This window comes from Propithecus coquereli, unplaced genomic scaffold (genome assembly GCF_000956105.1).
Source record: "Propithecus coquereli isolate 6110/MARCELLA unplaced genomic scaffold, Pcoq_1.0 Scaffold14, whole genome shotgun sequence".
NCBI lineage: Eukaryota > Metazoa > Chordata > Mammalia > Primates > Indriidae > Propithecus > Propithecus coquereli.
The window spans coordinates 4,146,417-4,164,126 of record NW_012138302.1 but is presented as its reverse complement, the minus strand read 5'-3'; the positions used below and the strand labels follow the sequence as shown (position 1 = coordinate 4,164,126).

General features: G+C 39.8%; 1 protein-coding gene across 1 annotated transcript in view; it reads left to right on the top strand.

Moving 5' to 3' along the window:
• The window catches only part of CACHD1 (cache domain containing 1), a 210,536-nt gene that overhangs the window by 158,465 nt on the left and 34,361 nt on the right, over nucleotides 1–17,710 (top strand). The window contains exons 8-12 of the mRNA XM_012639326.1: nucleotides 4,860–5,009; nucleotides 9,111–9,344; nucleotides 13,053–13,202; nucleotides 13,841–13,964; nucleotides 14,774–14,931. Of these exons, the coding sequence (XP_012494780.1) occupies nucleotides 4,860–5,009; nucleotides 9,111–9,344; nucleotides 13,053–13,202; nucleotides 13,841–13,964; nucleotides 14,774–14,931 (816 nt within the window). The remainder of the gene's footprint in view (nucleotides 1–4,859; nucleotides 5,010–9,110; nucleotides 9,345–13,052; nucleotides 13,203–13,840; nucleotides 13,965–14,773; nucleotides 14,932–17,710) is intronic.

The window sequence follows — 17,710 nt, the reverse complement described above, 5'->3', positions numbered from 1 at the left end:
GCCAGGTGTCAACAAGGCTATGTTCTCCTCTGAGGTTTGGAGTCCTCTTCTGAGCTCACTGGCAGAATTCATTTCCTTGCAACCGTAAAACTCACTGTAAACTTTACATCATGTAACTCTTCTTCAAGTCCCTGGCTTCAGGGAAGGCTAGGACCCTCCTTTAACAAGCTCAGCTACACAGATCAGACCCACTTGATCTAATCAGGTTACCCTCCCTTGTGATTAACTCAAAGTCAGCTTCTTCGGGACCTCTGCAATATCCGTCCATCTTTGCCAAATATGCAGCACAATCCCAGGAGTGATAGCCCCTCACCTTTGCCATATTCTGTTGGTTAGAAGCAAGTTCCAGGTTATACCCACACTCAAGATTATATTTAATACAAGAGTATATGTATATGGGTCATTTGGATCATCTTAGAATTTTGCCTACTAGCATTGGCAAGCACCAGCTATCCACAGGCCAATATTATGGGATGGCTGAGTATAAAGTTGCCCATGGTTCAGTTGAGCCAGTGGACTAGGCCGGACTCAGGTCTTCAAGGCAGATTGGCTCGGTTGTCAATGCCATCTACCTGTCAGCATTCCTCATTCTCAGAAGTATTCTTCTCGATTCTTCAGTCATTAAGCCATCTTTAGAGTTTAAGTCCAATTTTGATTATCACAGTTTTCAAACAACGGAGAGAAATGTTAGACTAGCAGTTGCGATCTCAGATGCCTACAGTGACCAGGCAGTGAATGTGAGTCCAGCGAGCTGGGGTAAGGTAATGAGGATTAGTTGGAGAACATAGTAACATAGATAGCTGTGTGCTCCGCCAAGGGGCAGCTGCTCTTCTGTTCAATCTATTATTGCTATGCAGGAATGTCTGCTTAATGTTGCCAGATCTTCTGTTTCAAGAGAAGCCAGAAATCTGCATTTCTATGTGAAATCCCTTGATTTTCAAATGTTGACATTTGTTCCAGCTTTAAAACTGTGAATAGAGACCTCATTAAACCTCTTCTCACAGACATTCCTACACTGCATGTTAGCAGAAGGCTGGTTTGATGGGAGGCATTTCTCCTCTGGGTTTTTTTGCGTTTGTTTTTCTTTTCTTAATGTTGGCAAACAAAAACACAGGAAGAAGGACCATGAGAGACTTGGACAAATTTTGATGGCACAGTTTTCTAAATGCTCCGAGGAGCCTGTTTAAAGCCAAGTAAGATGTTTCTAAGGTTTAGCTCACCAGCCTCCAGTTTACAGCTTTTACTGGCAGCTTAGAGAAAAAATAGCCCAGATTAGTTTATATAAAGAAATACTTCAGGAATTAGCATTGTCCAGTTTATTAAGGAGAGGCTTCAGGGTGCTCTCGAGCAGTATATATCCTAGGAGTCAAGTATGTGGGTTTTGGATTTCAACCAGTGTTCTACTCTGAAATTTTTCTAACCTTGTGAATTTGTCTAAATTATTTGATCTCTCTAGACCTGGTTTCCTCCTCTGCAAACTGGGGGTGATAATAAGATCCAGCATTCTGTCCTAAATATTCAATAAATATTAGCTGTGGTTATTATGATATTCAGTTTTCTATAAGACTTCTAGCTCCCGCTAAACTAGAGCAGATACCCTAGATGTCCTAAGTTGACCCTAAGCCCAAGGACAGCACCAGTAGCCTTGACAACAGCATAGTCAGGGGTCTGCTACTCTTCCCAGGAGTTTATACTATACATCACTACTTCTCTTCACCCCACAGATGATTATTTATCATTTGCTGTGTGTCTGATGTGGCTTTAGGTGCCATGGACAAGATTATTCGAATGAGTAAGAGCTGCCCTTTAGGATTATTGTAAGGGTTAGTCTATGCATGAAATTAAAGTGTCTGCCCCATATTAGTAGCCATATAAACAGAAGCTACATGTCATAGATCATTGTTGGTTTGTACTAATTTTCTTGGTACCAATCAGAAAATCTAAAACTTTTATACAATGCTGACTCTTCAGTCCCATACGTAGATCTATAACTGATAGCATTAACACTTTTGGGGTTGTTTTTTTCCTGATTTTTTTGGGGGGGTAATTGGTTGGGGGATCATTTTATAGCAAAAAAAAAATAAGATAATTAGGAGTGTGGATTTAATGGCATGGGCAGAGCCCAAATTTGAGTTGTTCTTCCCATTTAGATATTGACCCCAAGACATGCTGCTGGCTTAGAGACAAGCTCACCAAATGGGGAGTCTGTTGCATTTTCTTCCATTTATATGCTGCAAATGCATCTTTGCTCTGTCCCAAGTCCCTATAATTGCTCATCCCTAACATTACTAATCACAAGTAATGCATAAAGAAAAAAAAAGAGCAGCCAAACTTGACAGATCTGATAAGTAAGAATAGAAAAATACTGTTTTTATTGAGGATAAGGTAGAAATCTTGTCAGGGGCTGGGAAGAGCCAGTTAGGATGCTTCCAGAGTGTAGGTCTTATTGTTAGGATGGAAAGAAATTGTGCTCAGCTGTCAAAGAAGCCCAAGGGCTGCAGGCCTTCTAGTTTTCCAAACATGGGCCTGTGTCCTAAAACAGCTCTCAGTGACAGTGTATTTTATCCAGAATCATAAGACTAAGTAAGAAAACTCAAAGGGTTCTCTCTTAGGTCAGTCCAGGTGTGTCTAGGATTTATCACACATGGTACATTTGCTATAAGGAGATGGTTTGTTTTATACTGTAGTATCAGCTCATGGCCTATCTGTATTTTCCCTCACTAGGGAGTCAAGCATTTTGTTTTTGTTTTTATTTTTGTTTTCCAGTTTGAAGCTTAAATGAAATGTTTAGGGTCCTTATAAAATAATTTATAGGACTGTATTTAGAACGTTGAAAAAAATTGGTATTTAGTTTTAAGACAGGAATATTCCTAAAACTTATGGACTTTTTCGTGTGTGTATCAACATTCACTTCCTAATCTCTGATAACTAAAGAGTGAATTTGAAATTTGCAGTTAATGTTCATAAGAGAATTGTTTAAGCATCCAAATTGGCTTTAAGACTTGCCTCTATTTTACATGTTAGAAATAAATAAGAGGAACGTTGAATGCATTTACTTCTTTGAGTCAAATTTTATTCACTTATCTACAACATTGATACTACATAAATTAACTCTTCAATTCTGCGTAATAAGAATACTTTAAAATCTAAAATGGAAATTTACAAACCAAAGGAAATTCAAGCATTGCGTCTTCATTATTAGGATAATTTTTAAAAGGATAACTGTATTTGTTATATTTTGTGGCATAACGCTCAGTGATTTAAAACAATGCACGTTTATAATCTCATAGTTTCTGTAGGTCAGGAATCTGGGCACGGCATAGCTTAGTGCCTCAGTCAAATATCTCATGAGGTTGCAATCACACTGCTACCCACAGGTGCTGTCATCTCAAAGTGCAACAGGGGGAGGATCTGCTTCCAAACTCACTCACTTTGTTGCTGGAGGGATTTTCAATTCTGAGAGCCTCTGTTCCTCATCTCTCCATGGGACTGTTTACAGCCTGCCAGCTGTCTTCCCTCAGAGTGAGAAGGCACCCACTGCAAGAGCCACAGTCTTTTTGTAACCTAATCTCAGTCTTGATGTCCCATCACCTCTGCTGCATTCTGTTCATTATAAGCGAGTCACAGAGTCCAACCCACACGCAAGAGGAGGTAACAACCCTAGAACGTGAATGAATATCAGGAATTGGGGCTGTTGGGAGACCAACTCGGAGGTTGCCTGCCACAGCCACTATAAAGCAACCTCAGTTAAATGACAACAATAGGAACCAGAACATATAAGTGTATAACATATTAATATGTCAATATTTATTTCTCAATAAAAAGATAAACTATGTAGGATGTCCTAAAAATATATATTGAATCAAAGAATCTCAGATTAGAAAGAAAATGTAAAAGTCCGGCTCTCTCTCCTCCCTCCTTTTATTAAAATGGGGCATTCAGCCTCTGCTTGTTTATATCTCTAGAGGAAGGAGATTCATCACTTTTTGTTTTTGAGTCAGTCCACTTGACAGATGTGCTTCCCACTGAGCTAAAATTACTTCTCAATTACTCTACCCATCAGCAATATTCGGAAAGTAGTTTTGATCTTAAATCAGAGGTGCCACTGCAGACCAGTAGAAGGGGTTCGTTTTGTTTTGTGTGTGTTTTGAGGTTTCATCCTCTTTTTGCCATCACCCTTTTGCTCACCCTCTTTACTAAAATGACTTAAATCAGTCCTATTACTACTCCATCTTATAGGCAAGGAAATTTAGGTTTAGAGAGGTCAAAAAATCTGCCTCAGTCTCCCAGACTCAGCCTGTAAGGAACAGAGCTGGGTTTTGAACACAGGCGACTGGCTCCTAAATCCATGTTCTCACTGCTCTACTACAGTGCTGAGATAGTTAGTGTAGTTGCAGATAACCTTACGTATCCAAAGAGCCCCTGGAAGAACGAACCATTTTAAAGCCTAGTCCCCCTAAAATGTGTGTTCATGGCGGTGATCCTGCATCACTGGGGAAAGGATAAATCATGTTCAGATTCCTCCGTTTCAGAGGGCAGGAGAGATTTCCACTTGGACTGGCTTAAATTACTATAACCGTGGGTGCCTACAGGGAATCGCCTTCTTTTATCCGGGAAATTTATCAGGAACATCTCTTTACCTGACACTGGATAAATGAGGCCTCGCTGTCCAGAAGGCGCTGGAGGGAGGAAAGGCAGAGGCAGGGAGATGAAAGCCGCGGCATCGAGCGGGAAGGACTGGGAACAGCGGGCCAAGGGGTCCTCGAGGTGGGGAAGTCCAGGGGAAATGAAAAGGAAACTGAACTGCTGCCTTTAGCCAGAATCCAAATGGAGCATTCAATTTGTATGTTTTTGTTTAGATACAGACATGGTCATCATTTACCTGTCAGCTGGCATTACATCAAAGGACTCTTCAGAAGAAGATAAAAAGGCAACTCTCCGAGTCATCAATGAAGAAAATAGCTTTCTAAACAACTCCGTAATGATTCTCACCTATGCCCTCATGAACGGTAGGTAGCGTTTTGAGATTTTCCTTTCAGATCAAAGATCTCTCTAAATGTACGCTGCTTTAAAAAAAAGAAGAAGAAGAATCATAACAGTGTGCTCGGACGAAGGCTCTGGGGAAAGGCGTAAGCTCTTTCTCTACCTCGCGCTGGTATTCAGGGCATGTGAAAATGTCCCTTTCTCTTCATCTCTCTCCAGCCAACTGCTCGTTTCTAAACCTTCTCCCCATAGATGGTCTTGCAGAGGATTTTGTACAGCTCCCTTTTTTTCAGTTCTCCTTCCTATTCTAGGATTACCTAAGGTTTTAACTTATCTCATTGGTTGAAGCTGCAGGAAGCCAAAGCACTGACCTAGATTCTTCTGTGTAACCAAGTCTATGAATATCACATTTCCCTGCAGAATCACTACCTGAAACCTCTTCTGCCACTTTCTCCACCTCAGCTTCCTTAGCTGTGGAATGGAGATAAGAACTATCTACTTTGCAGGGTTGTTGTGAGGATTCGCCTTAGCGTACAGTAAACACATAAGACAGTACCTGGTACTTGCGAGGTACTTGTTAAAACTGATTGTGTTGCTGTTAAATGACAGTGTGCAAAAGGGGTTAGGAAACTGGCAAATTTGAGCCACGACTCCACTTTTTTTCCTTCTGCCCTCCAACATGTCGTCCAGTCTGAGAACAACACAAACTTCGAACCTCTGTAGAAAGTTGTGTCTCTCTGTCAATACATTGTTTTGTCTCACAGCTACTTCTTCGGGCCCCTTGCCCTGGGTCCCAAGGTGGCCGCCTTCCCTTGTGCTTAAGAAACCATGTCTGGATCCAGCAGCCTTTCCAACCTGCAGTCTTTTATTTCCTTCTCCACTGCCAGATCTCCATGCAGAACAATGTGATTTTAGGGACAGCAGCTCTCATATTTTAATGTGCTAAGGATTACTTGGGGAATGGTTTTAAAATGCAGATTCCCAGGCACTGCCCTCAGATTCTTATTCAGACCATCTTAGGAGGGTTCCAGAAATCTGTGTTCTGGCCAGGGTGATTGTATTCCAAATGTTTTATGGACCACTCCTGAAAGAACATGGGCTCTGATGTCCAGCAGTCCTTGGTTACAGTCTGCATTTACTAGATGTGTGGCTTATGGCAGGTTACCTGATCTCTTTAGGCCTCGGTTTTACCTATGAAATAAGAATAATAAAATCTACTGCATAGGGTCGCTGTGATAATAAAATACAATGTGTGTTTAAGGTTCTTAATATGGTACCTGGTAAATAACGGGTACTCAAAGCCAGTTTAAGGAATGAATAAAAGATGATGTGGTTCCCTGTGTCAGCACAGCTCCTAGGTGGAGGGCAAGTCTCTGTTCGGCGTCCTCTGGCGTGCTGTGCTCACTTTTGATAAGCATGTCTCCTGCCATGCTATAGTGAGGTGCTCACATGTTGTCCTCTCTTCCTTCTCCCTCTGCTCTTCACAAGAACGTGAGTTTTTCAGGCGTGGACTGTGTCTTCGTTTTCTTTGCATTCTGAGTGCTTAGCACAGGACTGGGCCCAGCTGAAGGGGGTAAGGGTAGCTTCTTTTTGCCTGGACACACACCCTGCAGTGTCATCTCTGGTTGCCTGTTGTTCTTTTCTCCTTTGGGTCAGCTTCTTTCACTCATGAGAGGAAGAAAGGGAAGGGGGAAGGAAGGAGAGTGGAAGGGGGGAAAAGTGAAATTGACTGAGTACCCACAGTGTACAACATAGTGGACTGAAATTCTAGAGCTGTAGCATACACAGTCCCTGTCGTCAAGAAGCTTATAACCTAGTGAGGAAAATAGACAAGCAGGTGAATTAAATGCAGTAGTAGAGGGAGGAGCAAGGAAGTGACGTTCTTTCTTTTCATTGGATTTAAGGGTCTGCCCAGGCAGGTAGGGAGAAGGCTTCCCTGCTGTCACCTGTTCCTTCTGTGGTCCTAAGTCCTTCCACCAGAGTTTCTTGTACATTTGCTGTGTCCCTGATAACTCCACACTTGAAAACCTCTAGGAACTTCTGTCTAGCCATCCTTGTCTCTTCCCTTTCTCCCCAAAATCTAGCCAGACACACATCCTCATGGCCAGTTTTCTTCCTTTCCCTCTCAGAATTCCATTTCTGAGTATTGATCACCAGAGTAGACACATTCCCTCACTCTGTCAGTCAGGGCTCAAATAGGGAAGCAGAACCACTATAAGAATTTTGGAATAAAGAATTTATTATCAGAATAAGAATGCACACAATTGCGAAAGAAAGTGGAAAAGTAAAGGTCCAAAAAGAAGAGTTGACAACTCAGAGAAAGTTTAGTAACCAAGTCTGGAAGGTAGGAATACTGAAGACCACTCTGGAGGCCTGGCGTGGAAGTCTTGGCCTTTTGTGGCTGCTGGTCCCTGTGCATTCTCAGTGAAGCATCTGGAACATGCCGGAGGTTGCTGTTGGTGAGCAAGCCAGCAGTTGGGAAAGGGAATTGAATGCAGAACAGACAAACTAGAACATTCTGGTCCTTCTGTGTCTCTCACCACCTCCTACTTTGCCTCCCAAATCTCCCAATGCAGTCCTTCCCTTTTGGCATCTTTAACCTGGAGGCATACAGGAAAGGGGATTCAGGGAAATGTAGTTTCTGGCATGACCGTGTTATCCGTAGACAATCCAGCACACTTACCAGTCAGCCACCCTACAGACCCACCTGCCACCCCTGCACAGCATTTCATGATGGAGTAACACAAAATACCCGATCCTCCACAGGCTTCCAACCCACGCTGCTCTTCTTTGCCTAGTGGATATTCTTGTTTGTCACTTTTCTGTTATATTTTGAGACAGCCAAGCAATGCATGACAAAGAAAGGAAATGTATTTATCGCCCGAGTCGTCTCCTTTTATTGTTTCGCCTCTGAGCTTCTCAAGGTTATGAGGTCAGGAATCAGTCACGTCTGTTGCGTTGTCTTTGCCTCGGAACATACCCCTCACCTCCTTCCACAGCTCTGTGCAAGCAAAGGGAACAATAATCCAATTCTGACTTAATTTGGCCCACGTTGTTTTTTCCTCCCCTTTCTTTTAGCATTACATGAGTGGAGTAAAATTCAGGTTTATTTAAATATATTTTAAGGAAAAAATTATATCCATTAGATTCTCCCATGACTTTAGAAATGGACTTCTGATGCTGGAAATATGTACACTTGTCATGTAGAAATGATAAAGACACGTGATAGGTGAACTATGAAAGTTTCAGATTCTTTTTAATGACTGAACGGAATGTGAAGCAAAACCTTTTTAAAACGCAATGGTAGAATCTCAGTAAAGACTGAAATCGTTTGAATGTGTTTACAGCGATACCCATATGTGATCAGTTTCTAATCCTTTTGATTGTGATCCAACAATAGCAAACTAAAAAAATGGTTTATTAAATTTGTTTTTGTGCTATAGATTACAGATGTTGTAGAATAATACGTCCCAGTATTCCTAAATCTTGTACAAAGTTTTCAAAACCCTCTAAATGTAAAAAAATATACATCGGATAAATCAAATTCAGCATTATCCTAACAATATCAAGCATGAAAATATTTGTAATTAAAATGAGCTTAAAGAAACAGGGTTGGGAGGCATCACTATATGAAATTCATAATCCCTTCATTTAGTTGCATGAGATTTTGGCAAGTGCTTTTACAGGCGGAGAGGTAAGGAATGAAATGGTAAACCTCTATCCTTTAGAACTCTTACAGTGTCATCTGCTGCTTTAAATTAAATGCAGACTTGTTAATCATTACTTTCAAATATTAAATTCAGAAAAAGAATTTAAATTTTATAATTAAACTTTTGGGGGAGAATACATTCTTACTGAATGGGACTCCTTTATTTACTCATGTGTTTTTCATCATTGCCTTTTGAAGAATCCCTTTCCCCTCTTGCCTATTTAAGGGAAGACAATGCCTCAGGCTTTATTTCCTGAACAGGAACTGGTATGTGTGTCCTGAGTCCACATCATCTCTGCAAAGACGCCTTTGGCATTGCAAGACCTCATCCCTGCACAGGTCAGACCTAAATGGCAAGATATTGTATGGATATAAACCATTTTGCTTTCCGTGGTCTTCCCTTGGCTTTCAATTTTAGATGGGGTGACTGGTTTGAAGGAGCTGGCTTTTCTGAGGGATCTGGCCGAACAGAACTCTGGGAAGTACGGTGTGCCGGACCGGACAGCCTTGCCTGTGATTAAGGGCAGCATGATGGTACTGAACCAGTTGAGTAACTTGGAGACCACAGTCGGCAGGTTCTACACAAACCTTCCCAACCGGATGATTGACGAAGCTGTCTTTAGCCTCCCCTTCTCTGATGAGATGGGAGATGGTGAGTTTGGAAAAAACTTCCTATTAAAGGGAGAGGGAAAGAACTGGGCAGATAGAAATGGGCACCCCTTTTTCAGGATCATAGGATTGCATAACCCCCTGCCAGCTGTCCCGCAGCACTGTATTCTAGAGCAGAAATCTCCAGCCCTGTTTCTTCCTTAATACCCTAGCCTCAGTAGACTTATGGATGTATCTTCCAGGGAGGCTTTGTGAGGGTTTGCCAATATCCGAAAGTTAGTGAATTGGGCCTAAAGGGTAGCTTTGTATCACAAGTGGTAAATAAAGCTCAGAAGTACTTAGGATTCAGCCTCAAAGACAAGGCAATCTGGCATAGTCAAACAAACGTGAGCTTGGCATCAGATGGGCTTTCAAATGCCACTCTTCCACTTAAGCTGTTGTTCTTGGTAAGTTATTTAATCCTGTCAGTTCTCCATTTGGTCATCTGTTAAGGGGGTAAAAAATCTTTCAGATTATTAGGATTAATTAGACAATGATATATAAGACTTATCAGTAACTGGCATTCCACCCAATTATAATTACTACATTTTATGTCTTTAATTATTTAACCTTTGTTGTTATCATTATTATTATCATCATCATTATCATCCTGATGCCTAAGTTACCCATAATATGATGTTGGGTAAATGCTTAACCTTCACATGATTCTATTTTCTCACCTATAAAATAGAAAATATAATATTTCTCTCACAGCAACTGTGATATTAAATTCAATAATGTATGTTTAAGCATCTAGAACAGTGCCTGGCCGACAGTATGTTCTCAGTAAAAGTGCAGTCTTTTTCTTTTCCTCCACGATATTCTTACTCATCCTTTTCTCCACATCCTTCTTTCTTGCCTTCCTTGACAGAAGATTGAAGAGGCAGATAATTACTAGCCAGACAGACACTATCACCATTTGAGATCCTGTTTTTTTATGTTCGGTTAACTAGGAGCTCTCGCAAATCATAGATATTCAGAGAAAACTCATGTGTAGAAAGTAATAAGCCTATAGAGAATGTATTTTCTGGAAACTAGTTAAACATACTTATTCTTTAAGGAAGAAATATGCCAACTGCTGTTATACCTTAATTTTTGTATCCTTCCCATTTCTGACAGGGCCCACAGATATATATAGAATAGAAACTCCTACCTTTCCTTTATAGTGAAAATATTGAGTCTTGAATGCAAATTACCTTTAATCCATGTACCCAACATTATTGAGTGCCAGCCAAGCATTGTGCCAGGGAGTGATTGGTAAGGCTCACATCCTACCCTCAATAAGCTCTTAAGTCTGATAAGAGAAAGACAAATCAATAAATCCTGTTAATACTCTGTGAAAGGAACAAAGACAGATGTAGAAGCCCATTCCTATACAAACCGAGAGAATTGTATAGCCAAATTATATTACCAGTAGTAGTATCAGGTAGGGTAGGACTCTCCCTAAAATTGACCTCTACAACCCAGAGAGCTACCCCAAATGCCTTAGACCAAATCACTTTGCTCACCTGGTGGCTGGTGTCATTCAAATTTTAGTCATCGGAGCCTGTTTTTTTAATCCTGTGCAGTGGGTTTCAGTGATTGGTTTACAGTTCTGTTAAATTCCCTGTTAAAAGTGTGTCTTTTCATCTTTGTGTTTTCAGTCCCTAGAATTATTAGGTGACAGGTCCTCTGACCCTGTGACATGAGGCTCGAGTCTAGGGAAACTCATCTTTACAGGGCTCTAATTCAAAATCTACACAAATTAAAATATCAGTTACTGAACATATTTCTTTTCGAAAAGCAAATCTGTATACTTCAGGTTAAAGTAGAGAGAGTGTTTGAGGATTTTGTCAGGGTAGCAAGAGCTTAGCATACTTTATTTGCCATAATGAGATAAAGAATCTTCTCTCCAAGTTGATAATTGAAAAGTAAGATTGTGTTTCTTTTTTAAGACTTTGTTCTTAACACATCCAGAGGAGAATAGAAATTTGAAGCGAGCGTGCAACCCAGTCACACGGTATTTCTGTTGTACTTTACTGATCCATGAAAATGGCTTTAATCTGAGACTCAAGCTCAGAGGATTGTGGCATGCAGATTGTGACCTCTGTCTCTATGCTGGTCAGTCCAGCCTACTCCTAGGACCCGTTCATCTAGGGAGACCCAAACAAAAACCTTCTCCAAAATGGATTTTTAAACCTTCTTAAATACCTGTTATTTTTAAATGTTTTTGAACAGGTGGATAAATAGCATTCTTCTAAATGTGAGCTGCTTAGATAATGCTTTTGAAACTATAATAGACATCTGTTGCATGACATTTCACAAGCTTTTTCAGTGCTGTGTCCAATTCTTCCTACCAGGTGATGTATTTACTTAGCCTCTGCAACCACAGCAACTCGACAATAATTCAAGTGGACACCATACATGATTCTCTGTGTGGAAGCCCATTCTCAAATTCTTTTCCTGGATATTCCTGGAAAATGGCTTTCCGATAGGCTGCTAAGGCATGAATGTGCCACCAAGCACAGGAAAATACGAGGTCAAGATGGAGAGAAACAATTCATCCTTATTGTTGGAATTTCATTGAGAGTCATAGAATTATAAAGTTGTTATGGATCGTGGAGATCATTGTGTCTCCACTCCCCATCTGATGCATGAAGAGTCTCGTTCAGAGAGGTGGCACAGCTCGCCCAACCTGGTAGAGAAGCCAAGAGGAGAACCCAGGTGGCCTGACAGTCGGGCCATATGTTGACCCACCATTCGCTTACTCTTCTTCTGGACATTTTCCTCCTGTGCTTTGTCCTTTCCCTAAATATCCTGTTAGTTTTTTATGGCCTGTGCACTAATTATGGTCTTTATATTTTGAAATGCTTATTTAGGGGGAAAAAAAGAAACAAAAGAATATGCATGAGAGAATGTATGGCCCACAAAGCCTAAAATATTTGCTGTCTGACCCTTTCCATAAAAGCCTGGAAACTCCTAGCCCAAGTGACTTGAAATATATTCTTTTGGAAATTTAATTTCTCCTTCAGCTATTTGAAATTCTCTGTAGTCAGATACTGTAGCTTTCTAAGTTTCTTCCCCTTGTCTTCCCATTTTTTGAAAAGATGCCCATTTCTTTGGCTTCCTCTGTATAGTTGTCTCATAGACATACTAATAATACCTTTTAGACATTCCTTTGTCCACAGTGTCTCACAGTCTGACACCCCCCAGATATTAGTAAAATGGTTACTACTGTGTTCTTTAAAGAGACATGTGAACCAAGGCTCCGAGAAATTGTCCAGTGTCACGTGTACAAAACAAAGGGGCACAGCTAGCTGAACTGGAACTCAGATTGTTAGACTCCTTGTCCATTGGTCTTTCAAGTTCAGCGAATCTCTCCACTTCAGGAAATAGAATGATCTATTTAAGGCTGCTGATGTTTTGCACTGATCTGGAATGTCACAGGTTTTTTTATTTTTAGGTGAAAAAGAAGTGGAAAACATACACATTGCCTCCATTTAAGTTAACTGCGATATCTGAACCACCAAAGGGCCCTCTTTCGCTCCCACTCTAACTCACTTAGGCTGTCTGCAGAGGCAATGCTTGATAACTGGATCACACAGGAAACGTTTCCTCTAAGCAGAAGTGCGACCGCCGATACCAAGCCTTCGTGACTAACTAGAGCCCAGCTCCCATCTTTGTCTAGTGCCTTCTCTGCTGTTCTTTGAATTTTTTTGTTTTTAACCCATAGGTTTGATAATGACTGTGAGTAAACCCTGTTATTTTGGAAACCTGCTTCTGGGAATTGTAGGGGTGGATGTGAATCTGGCCTACATTCTTGAAGATGTCACATATTACCAAGACTCTTTGGCTTCCTACACTTTTCTCATAGATGACAAAGGTAATCTGCCAAAAGTTACTCATAGAATGGGTTTTTTTGGACGCCTAAAGAAAATAATATATAGATATTCTGATACTAACCAAGTAGGAAAATGATAGTATTTAAAGAAAAGCGGTGTGGCTAGGACTGCTCATCTGTAGCAAATAACCATAAGGCTGGCAGAGCAGATCTCCAAATTACATATTTGTTTCTATATTGTGTCAAGGGGTAGGGAACAGTTATTTGTAACATCAGGAAATTAGGCTTGAGAATTGAATAACACAAAGAAAGTCATTCTTTGGATCATTTTTTGCATATGTCTTCTTCTTTAGATTTACTGGCATTATGTGGTATTGGAACGTTTTATATTCATAAAACATAAACAGCCACCAATGCCTCTGAAATGTTCTTGATCAGACAGATGTTCGATAATTTAAGACATCACTCTATACTTCAAGAGTTTTACGTAAGCACTCATAAAACAGGTTCAGTTTTTATTGAACTGGTGAGTTACATCCTGAGAAGCTGAGTACTGGGCAGCTAGCCCAGAGATCCTGCATTTCAAGCCAGTGATGGGCACTTTTATTAGCATCAGTACTTCCTACTTCCAAACTATAACAGGTTTCTTATAGCATGCATTTTGTTTTTTTTCATTTCAGGATATACACTTATGCATCCATCTCTTACCAGACCATATTTATTATCAGAACCTCCCCTTCATACTGACATCATACATTACGAAAATATTCCAAAATTTGAGTTGGTTCGGCAAAATATCCTAAGGTAAGGAAAAGGTGAGGGTCGTACTATTTTTTCTCTGAGAATGGAACCCATCAAGGTCAAATATGAGTACTTACTATAGAGTTTAAAAGCAAATGCATAAATTATTTTAACGTTATCAAAAGTATACTCAGTAATTTTTCCATGAGGATAGTAGCCAAGATTTTGCTTACTTTGTATAACAGATAAGCTCTCTCAGAACTATTGTTTGAGTGAGGGTAATGTCTTGGAAATCAAACTCTGTGTTCACGTTGACTTTAGTGGTAAAATCAGATATATGGTATCTCATTTTTAAAAAAAAATACTTCAATGATACCAAATTGAAAAATGTTGGCAAAATAAAAGGTTAAGTTGAGGACCAGCTCTACTGCATTTGCCAAAAAATAGCTTGGCAAAGTAGGGTCCATTCCAAGTTGACAGCACAATCTTATACAACGTTTTCTCTTAAAATAAAAACAGATTGGATTTCTTCCAGCCATGATACATTATTCTGGCAGATGGTAACCTATAGAGAAATGTGTCTTTGTGCTCATTGGTTGAAAATTAATGGCTGAGTGATTTGAGACAAGTTAGTCTCTGGAAAGAATTAGAATTGGGGAGCAGGGATAGAGAGGAAGGAATGTTTTTAATGCAGAGCTGACATAATGCTTTTACGAAATTGAAAATCTCACATGATCTCTTTCAAAACTGATGAGCTTCATTGCTATTCAAAATCAGGAGGTGGTCATTGACTCACAGCTTCTTCCTTGCCTTTAATTAAGTGCTTAATTTTATCTTTCGCCTGAAGTATTTAATTCTGTTTGCCAACGCAGCCTCCCTCTGGGCAGCCAGATTATCGCAGTCCCTGTGAACTCATCCCTGTCTTGGCACATAAACAAGCTGAGAGAAACTGGAAAGGAGGCCTACAACGTTAGCTATGCCTGGAAGATGGTGAGTGTGAGGAAGTCGCTTCTGCTTGAAGAGCTACAGGGTACAGTGCTCTTCTTCGCATGGGAATTCTAGGGGACTGGAGTCTGATAACGTGACTCATCAGTTTCTAAAGTGATTGGAAAAAGAAGACATTCCATGGATGTTTTATAACTTTTCCCATTTTTGTTTATATAACCAATAATTGTTCATGGTGAATAAAGCAAACAATATAGAAGGATATAAAGTAGAAAGTAAACTGTGCCCTTTCCTTCTTCCTGCCCTTGCCTTCCCACCCCCCATAAGTAGTCTTGATCGACTTATAGAAAATTTATATATACACACAAGCATATATATGTGTATGTGTACACACATCCAAATGCTTGCGTGTCTTTAATGACTATATAGTATTGTGTTGTATAGATGGACCAAATTTCTTTAAACATTCCCCTATCAATACACATTTAGGTTATATCTAGTTAGTTTTCATCAGTTCAGCTCACATTATGGAGGTTGGGAGGTATGAAAGCATAAATGCCCTCTGACATTCTCCAAGAAAAAGAATTTTTTTTTTTTTTTTGAAACACATGCTTAGTCTGTCACCCAGGCTGGAGTGCAGTATTGTGATCATAGCTTACTGCAGCCTCTAACTCTCCCGGGTTCAGGTGATCCTCCTGCCTCAGCCTCCCAAGTAGCTGGGACTATAGGTGCATGCCACCACACCCAGCTAATTTTTTATTCATAATATTTTGTAGAGATGGGATTTCTCTATGTTGCCCAGGCTGGTCTTGAATTCTTGAATCCCCCTGCCTCAGCCTCCCAGAGTGCTGGGATTATAGGCATGAGCCACCACACCTGGTAGAGACCTTTAGATTAGAACTTGAATTATTCATATTCAACACAAGCAGATTGATAGTTTAGCCATAACTTGGGGCAGCCATTTCAGCTTTCTCATTCAGACATTGAGCCTCACAGAATCATAAAGAAACAGAATCTAACACTCCCTGTCCATGTCACCCATGTTTCTCTCCTCTATCCTTCCTTCCCAGCATAGCATAACAATGTCTTTGTAATGCCCCGAATACTGTAACTGACCAAAAGGATAGTAGACTTTCATTTTTATCATCAAATCTTAATCACTGGCCATAAAATGCAGTCATACTTGACAGTTTGTTGGATGGACATAGCTGAAATTTAACCTGTTGACTTCAAATGGATCCATTTATTCATTCCTTTATGAACTACTTATTGAACATGTACAATAAGGATAAAGGAGATTGACACTCTCCGCCCTCATAGAGCATCCAGCCTACCGGTGGATGCAGACAGTTAAGTAACAACTTGATACAGGATCTGTGTCTGGGTTAGGAATGATGGGAGTAGCCAACAGCCTTTAGTCTCCTCCAGCCTTGTTGTTTGGTTCATAAGGTGTCATGATGGCAATAGCAGTTACTAAAATGAAAATGAAACAAATGAAATAATAAATGAAACTTTCGGAAACTTATGTTTACAAGCCTAATTCTATTTTATTGTTTGTTTGGTAATACAGATTTAGGGAAGGTCAACATCTATTTAGAAATTCTTACAGCCAGCCGCCTCATTTTGAGAATTTTTTTTTGAGATTGATGGCAGCATCTGCCCTTATCCTTATATAATTTTAAAGATAAATTGCTTAATTTTTATATTAGAAAGGGTGAGCCAGCCACCAAAATTCTTAATTGGAAAATAGACTTTCGTATTTGAAATTGGAGATTGTTCACCTCCAGCATATCCTGATTGAAAGCAACTCAATTACATCCTGGAAAAATGTCTACGTTAATAATTGTTGGCATTAAAAGAGAAAGAAGGAAATGTTGGCATTTGAGTGACCTTCTTTGTACAGTAAATAGCCCCAGTTTTAACATTTTGCAAAGAAATATTACTTCTTAGTCTTTTCAGTGATACTAGTAAATTCTGGCCACTCTCCTTAGACTAATTAGATATAATCATGTACTCACTTCAGGTTGAAGCATTAGCTTTCTCAGAGTTCTGCAGTTGAGCAGATCACTTTAAGTGAAAAATTAAGGAGGTAGTAAGTAATGAGATGGAAAGATTTTTTTTTTTAAAGTGGTTTACCTGGTTACCCAGTAATAAGGGCAAATATTTTTAAGGTCTCTTTACTTTGGTGGGGAAAAGAGTAGGTACACATCTTATCCTAAGGAATAAAATGGATTCTTCTATTAATTATATAATTCAAATAGAGTTAGCTTATGCTGAGGGTAATTGGTTAAACTGCTTAGCATCCATAGACATAGGAGATACTGATGGATTATTTCACTGAGTTAATCTAACTATAACTTGAGAGATATGTTGGCAGCATTAAGAGATTACTTTCCCACTGTGTAATCTAAGTCCTTTTCTGAGCATTTTAGGAGGCTGTTTGTTATTACAGAAGGAATTCAATACCTATTTGAATAAATGTTCCCATGTTACACAGTCCTGGTCCACTCCAAAACAAGAATCCCATGTGCAATCAATGAAAAAAACTACTCCCCAGTCATGGAGAGCCCTTCTAGGAATGTCATAGTTTCTTTTAAAGCAGAGATTATTTTTGCAGCTAAGAACATGATAGAAAGACCTATATTTAAATCTGTTTTCCTAAGGACATTTATGAAGTGCTACTTTTAGAAGCTTGGGGTAAATTTTTATTTTTCTCTTACGAAGAGACCCAATTATAAAATTCTGGTCATTCTAGTAGGGTTTTGTCTTTTGCTTCCTTAGAATATGCAACATAGGAACCAAATGCCAATGCCACTTCAGAATACCTTGTCACTTTCTAATTTGGGGGGATGGAGGAAGAGGAT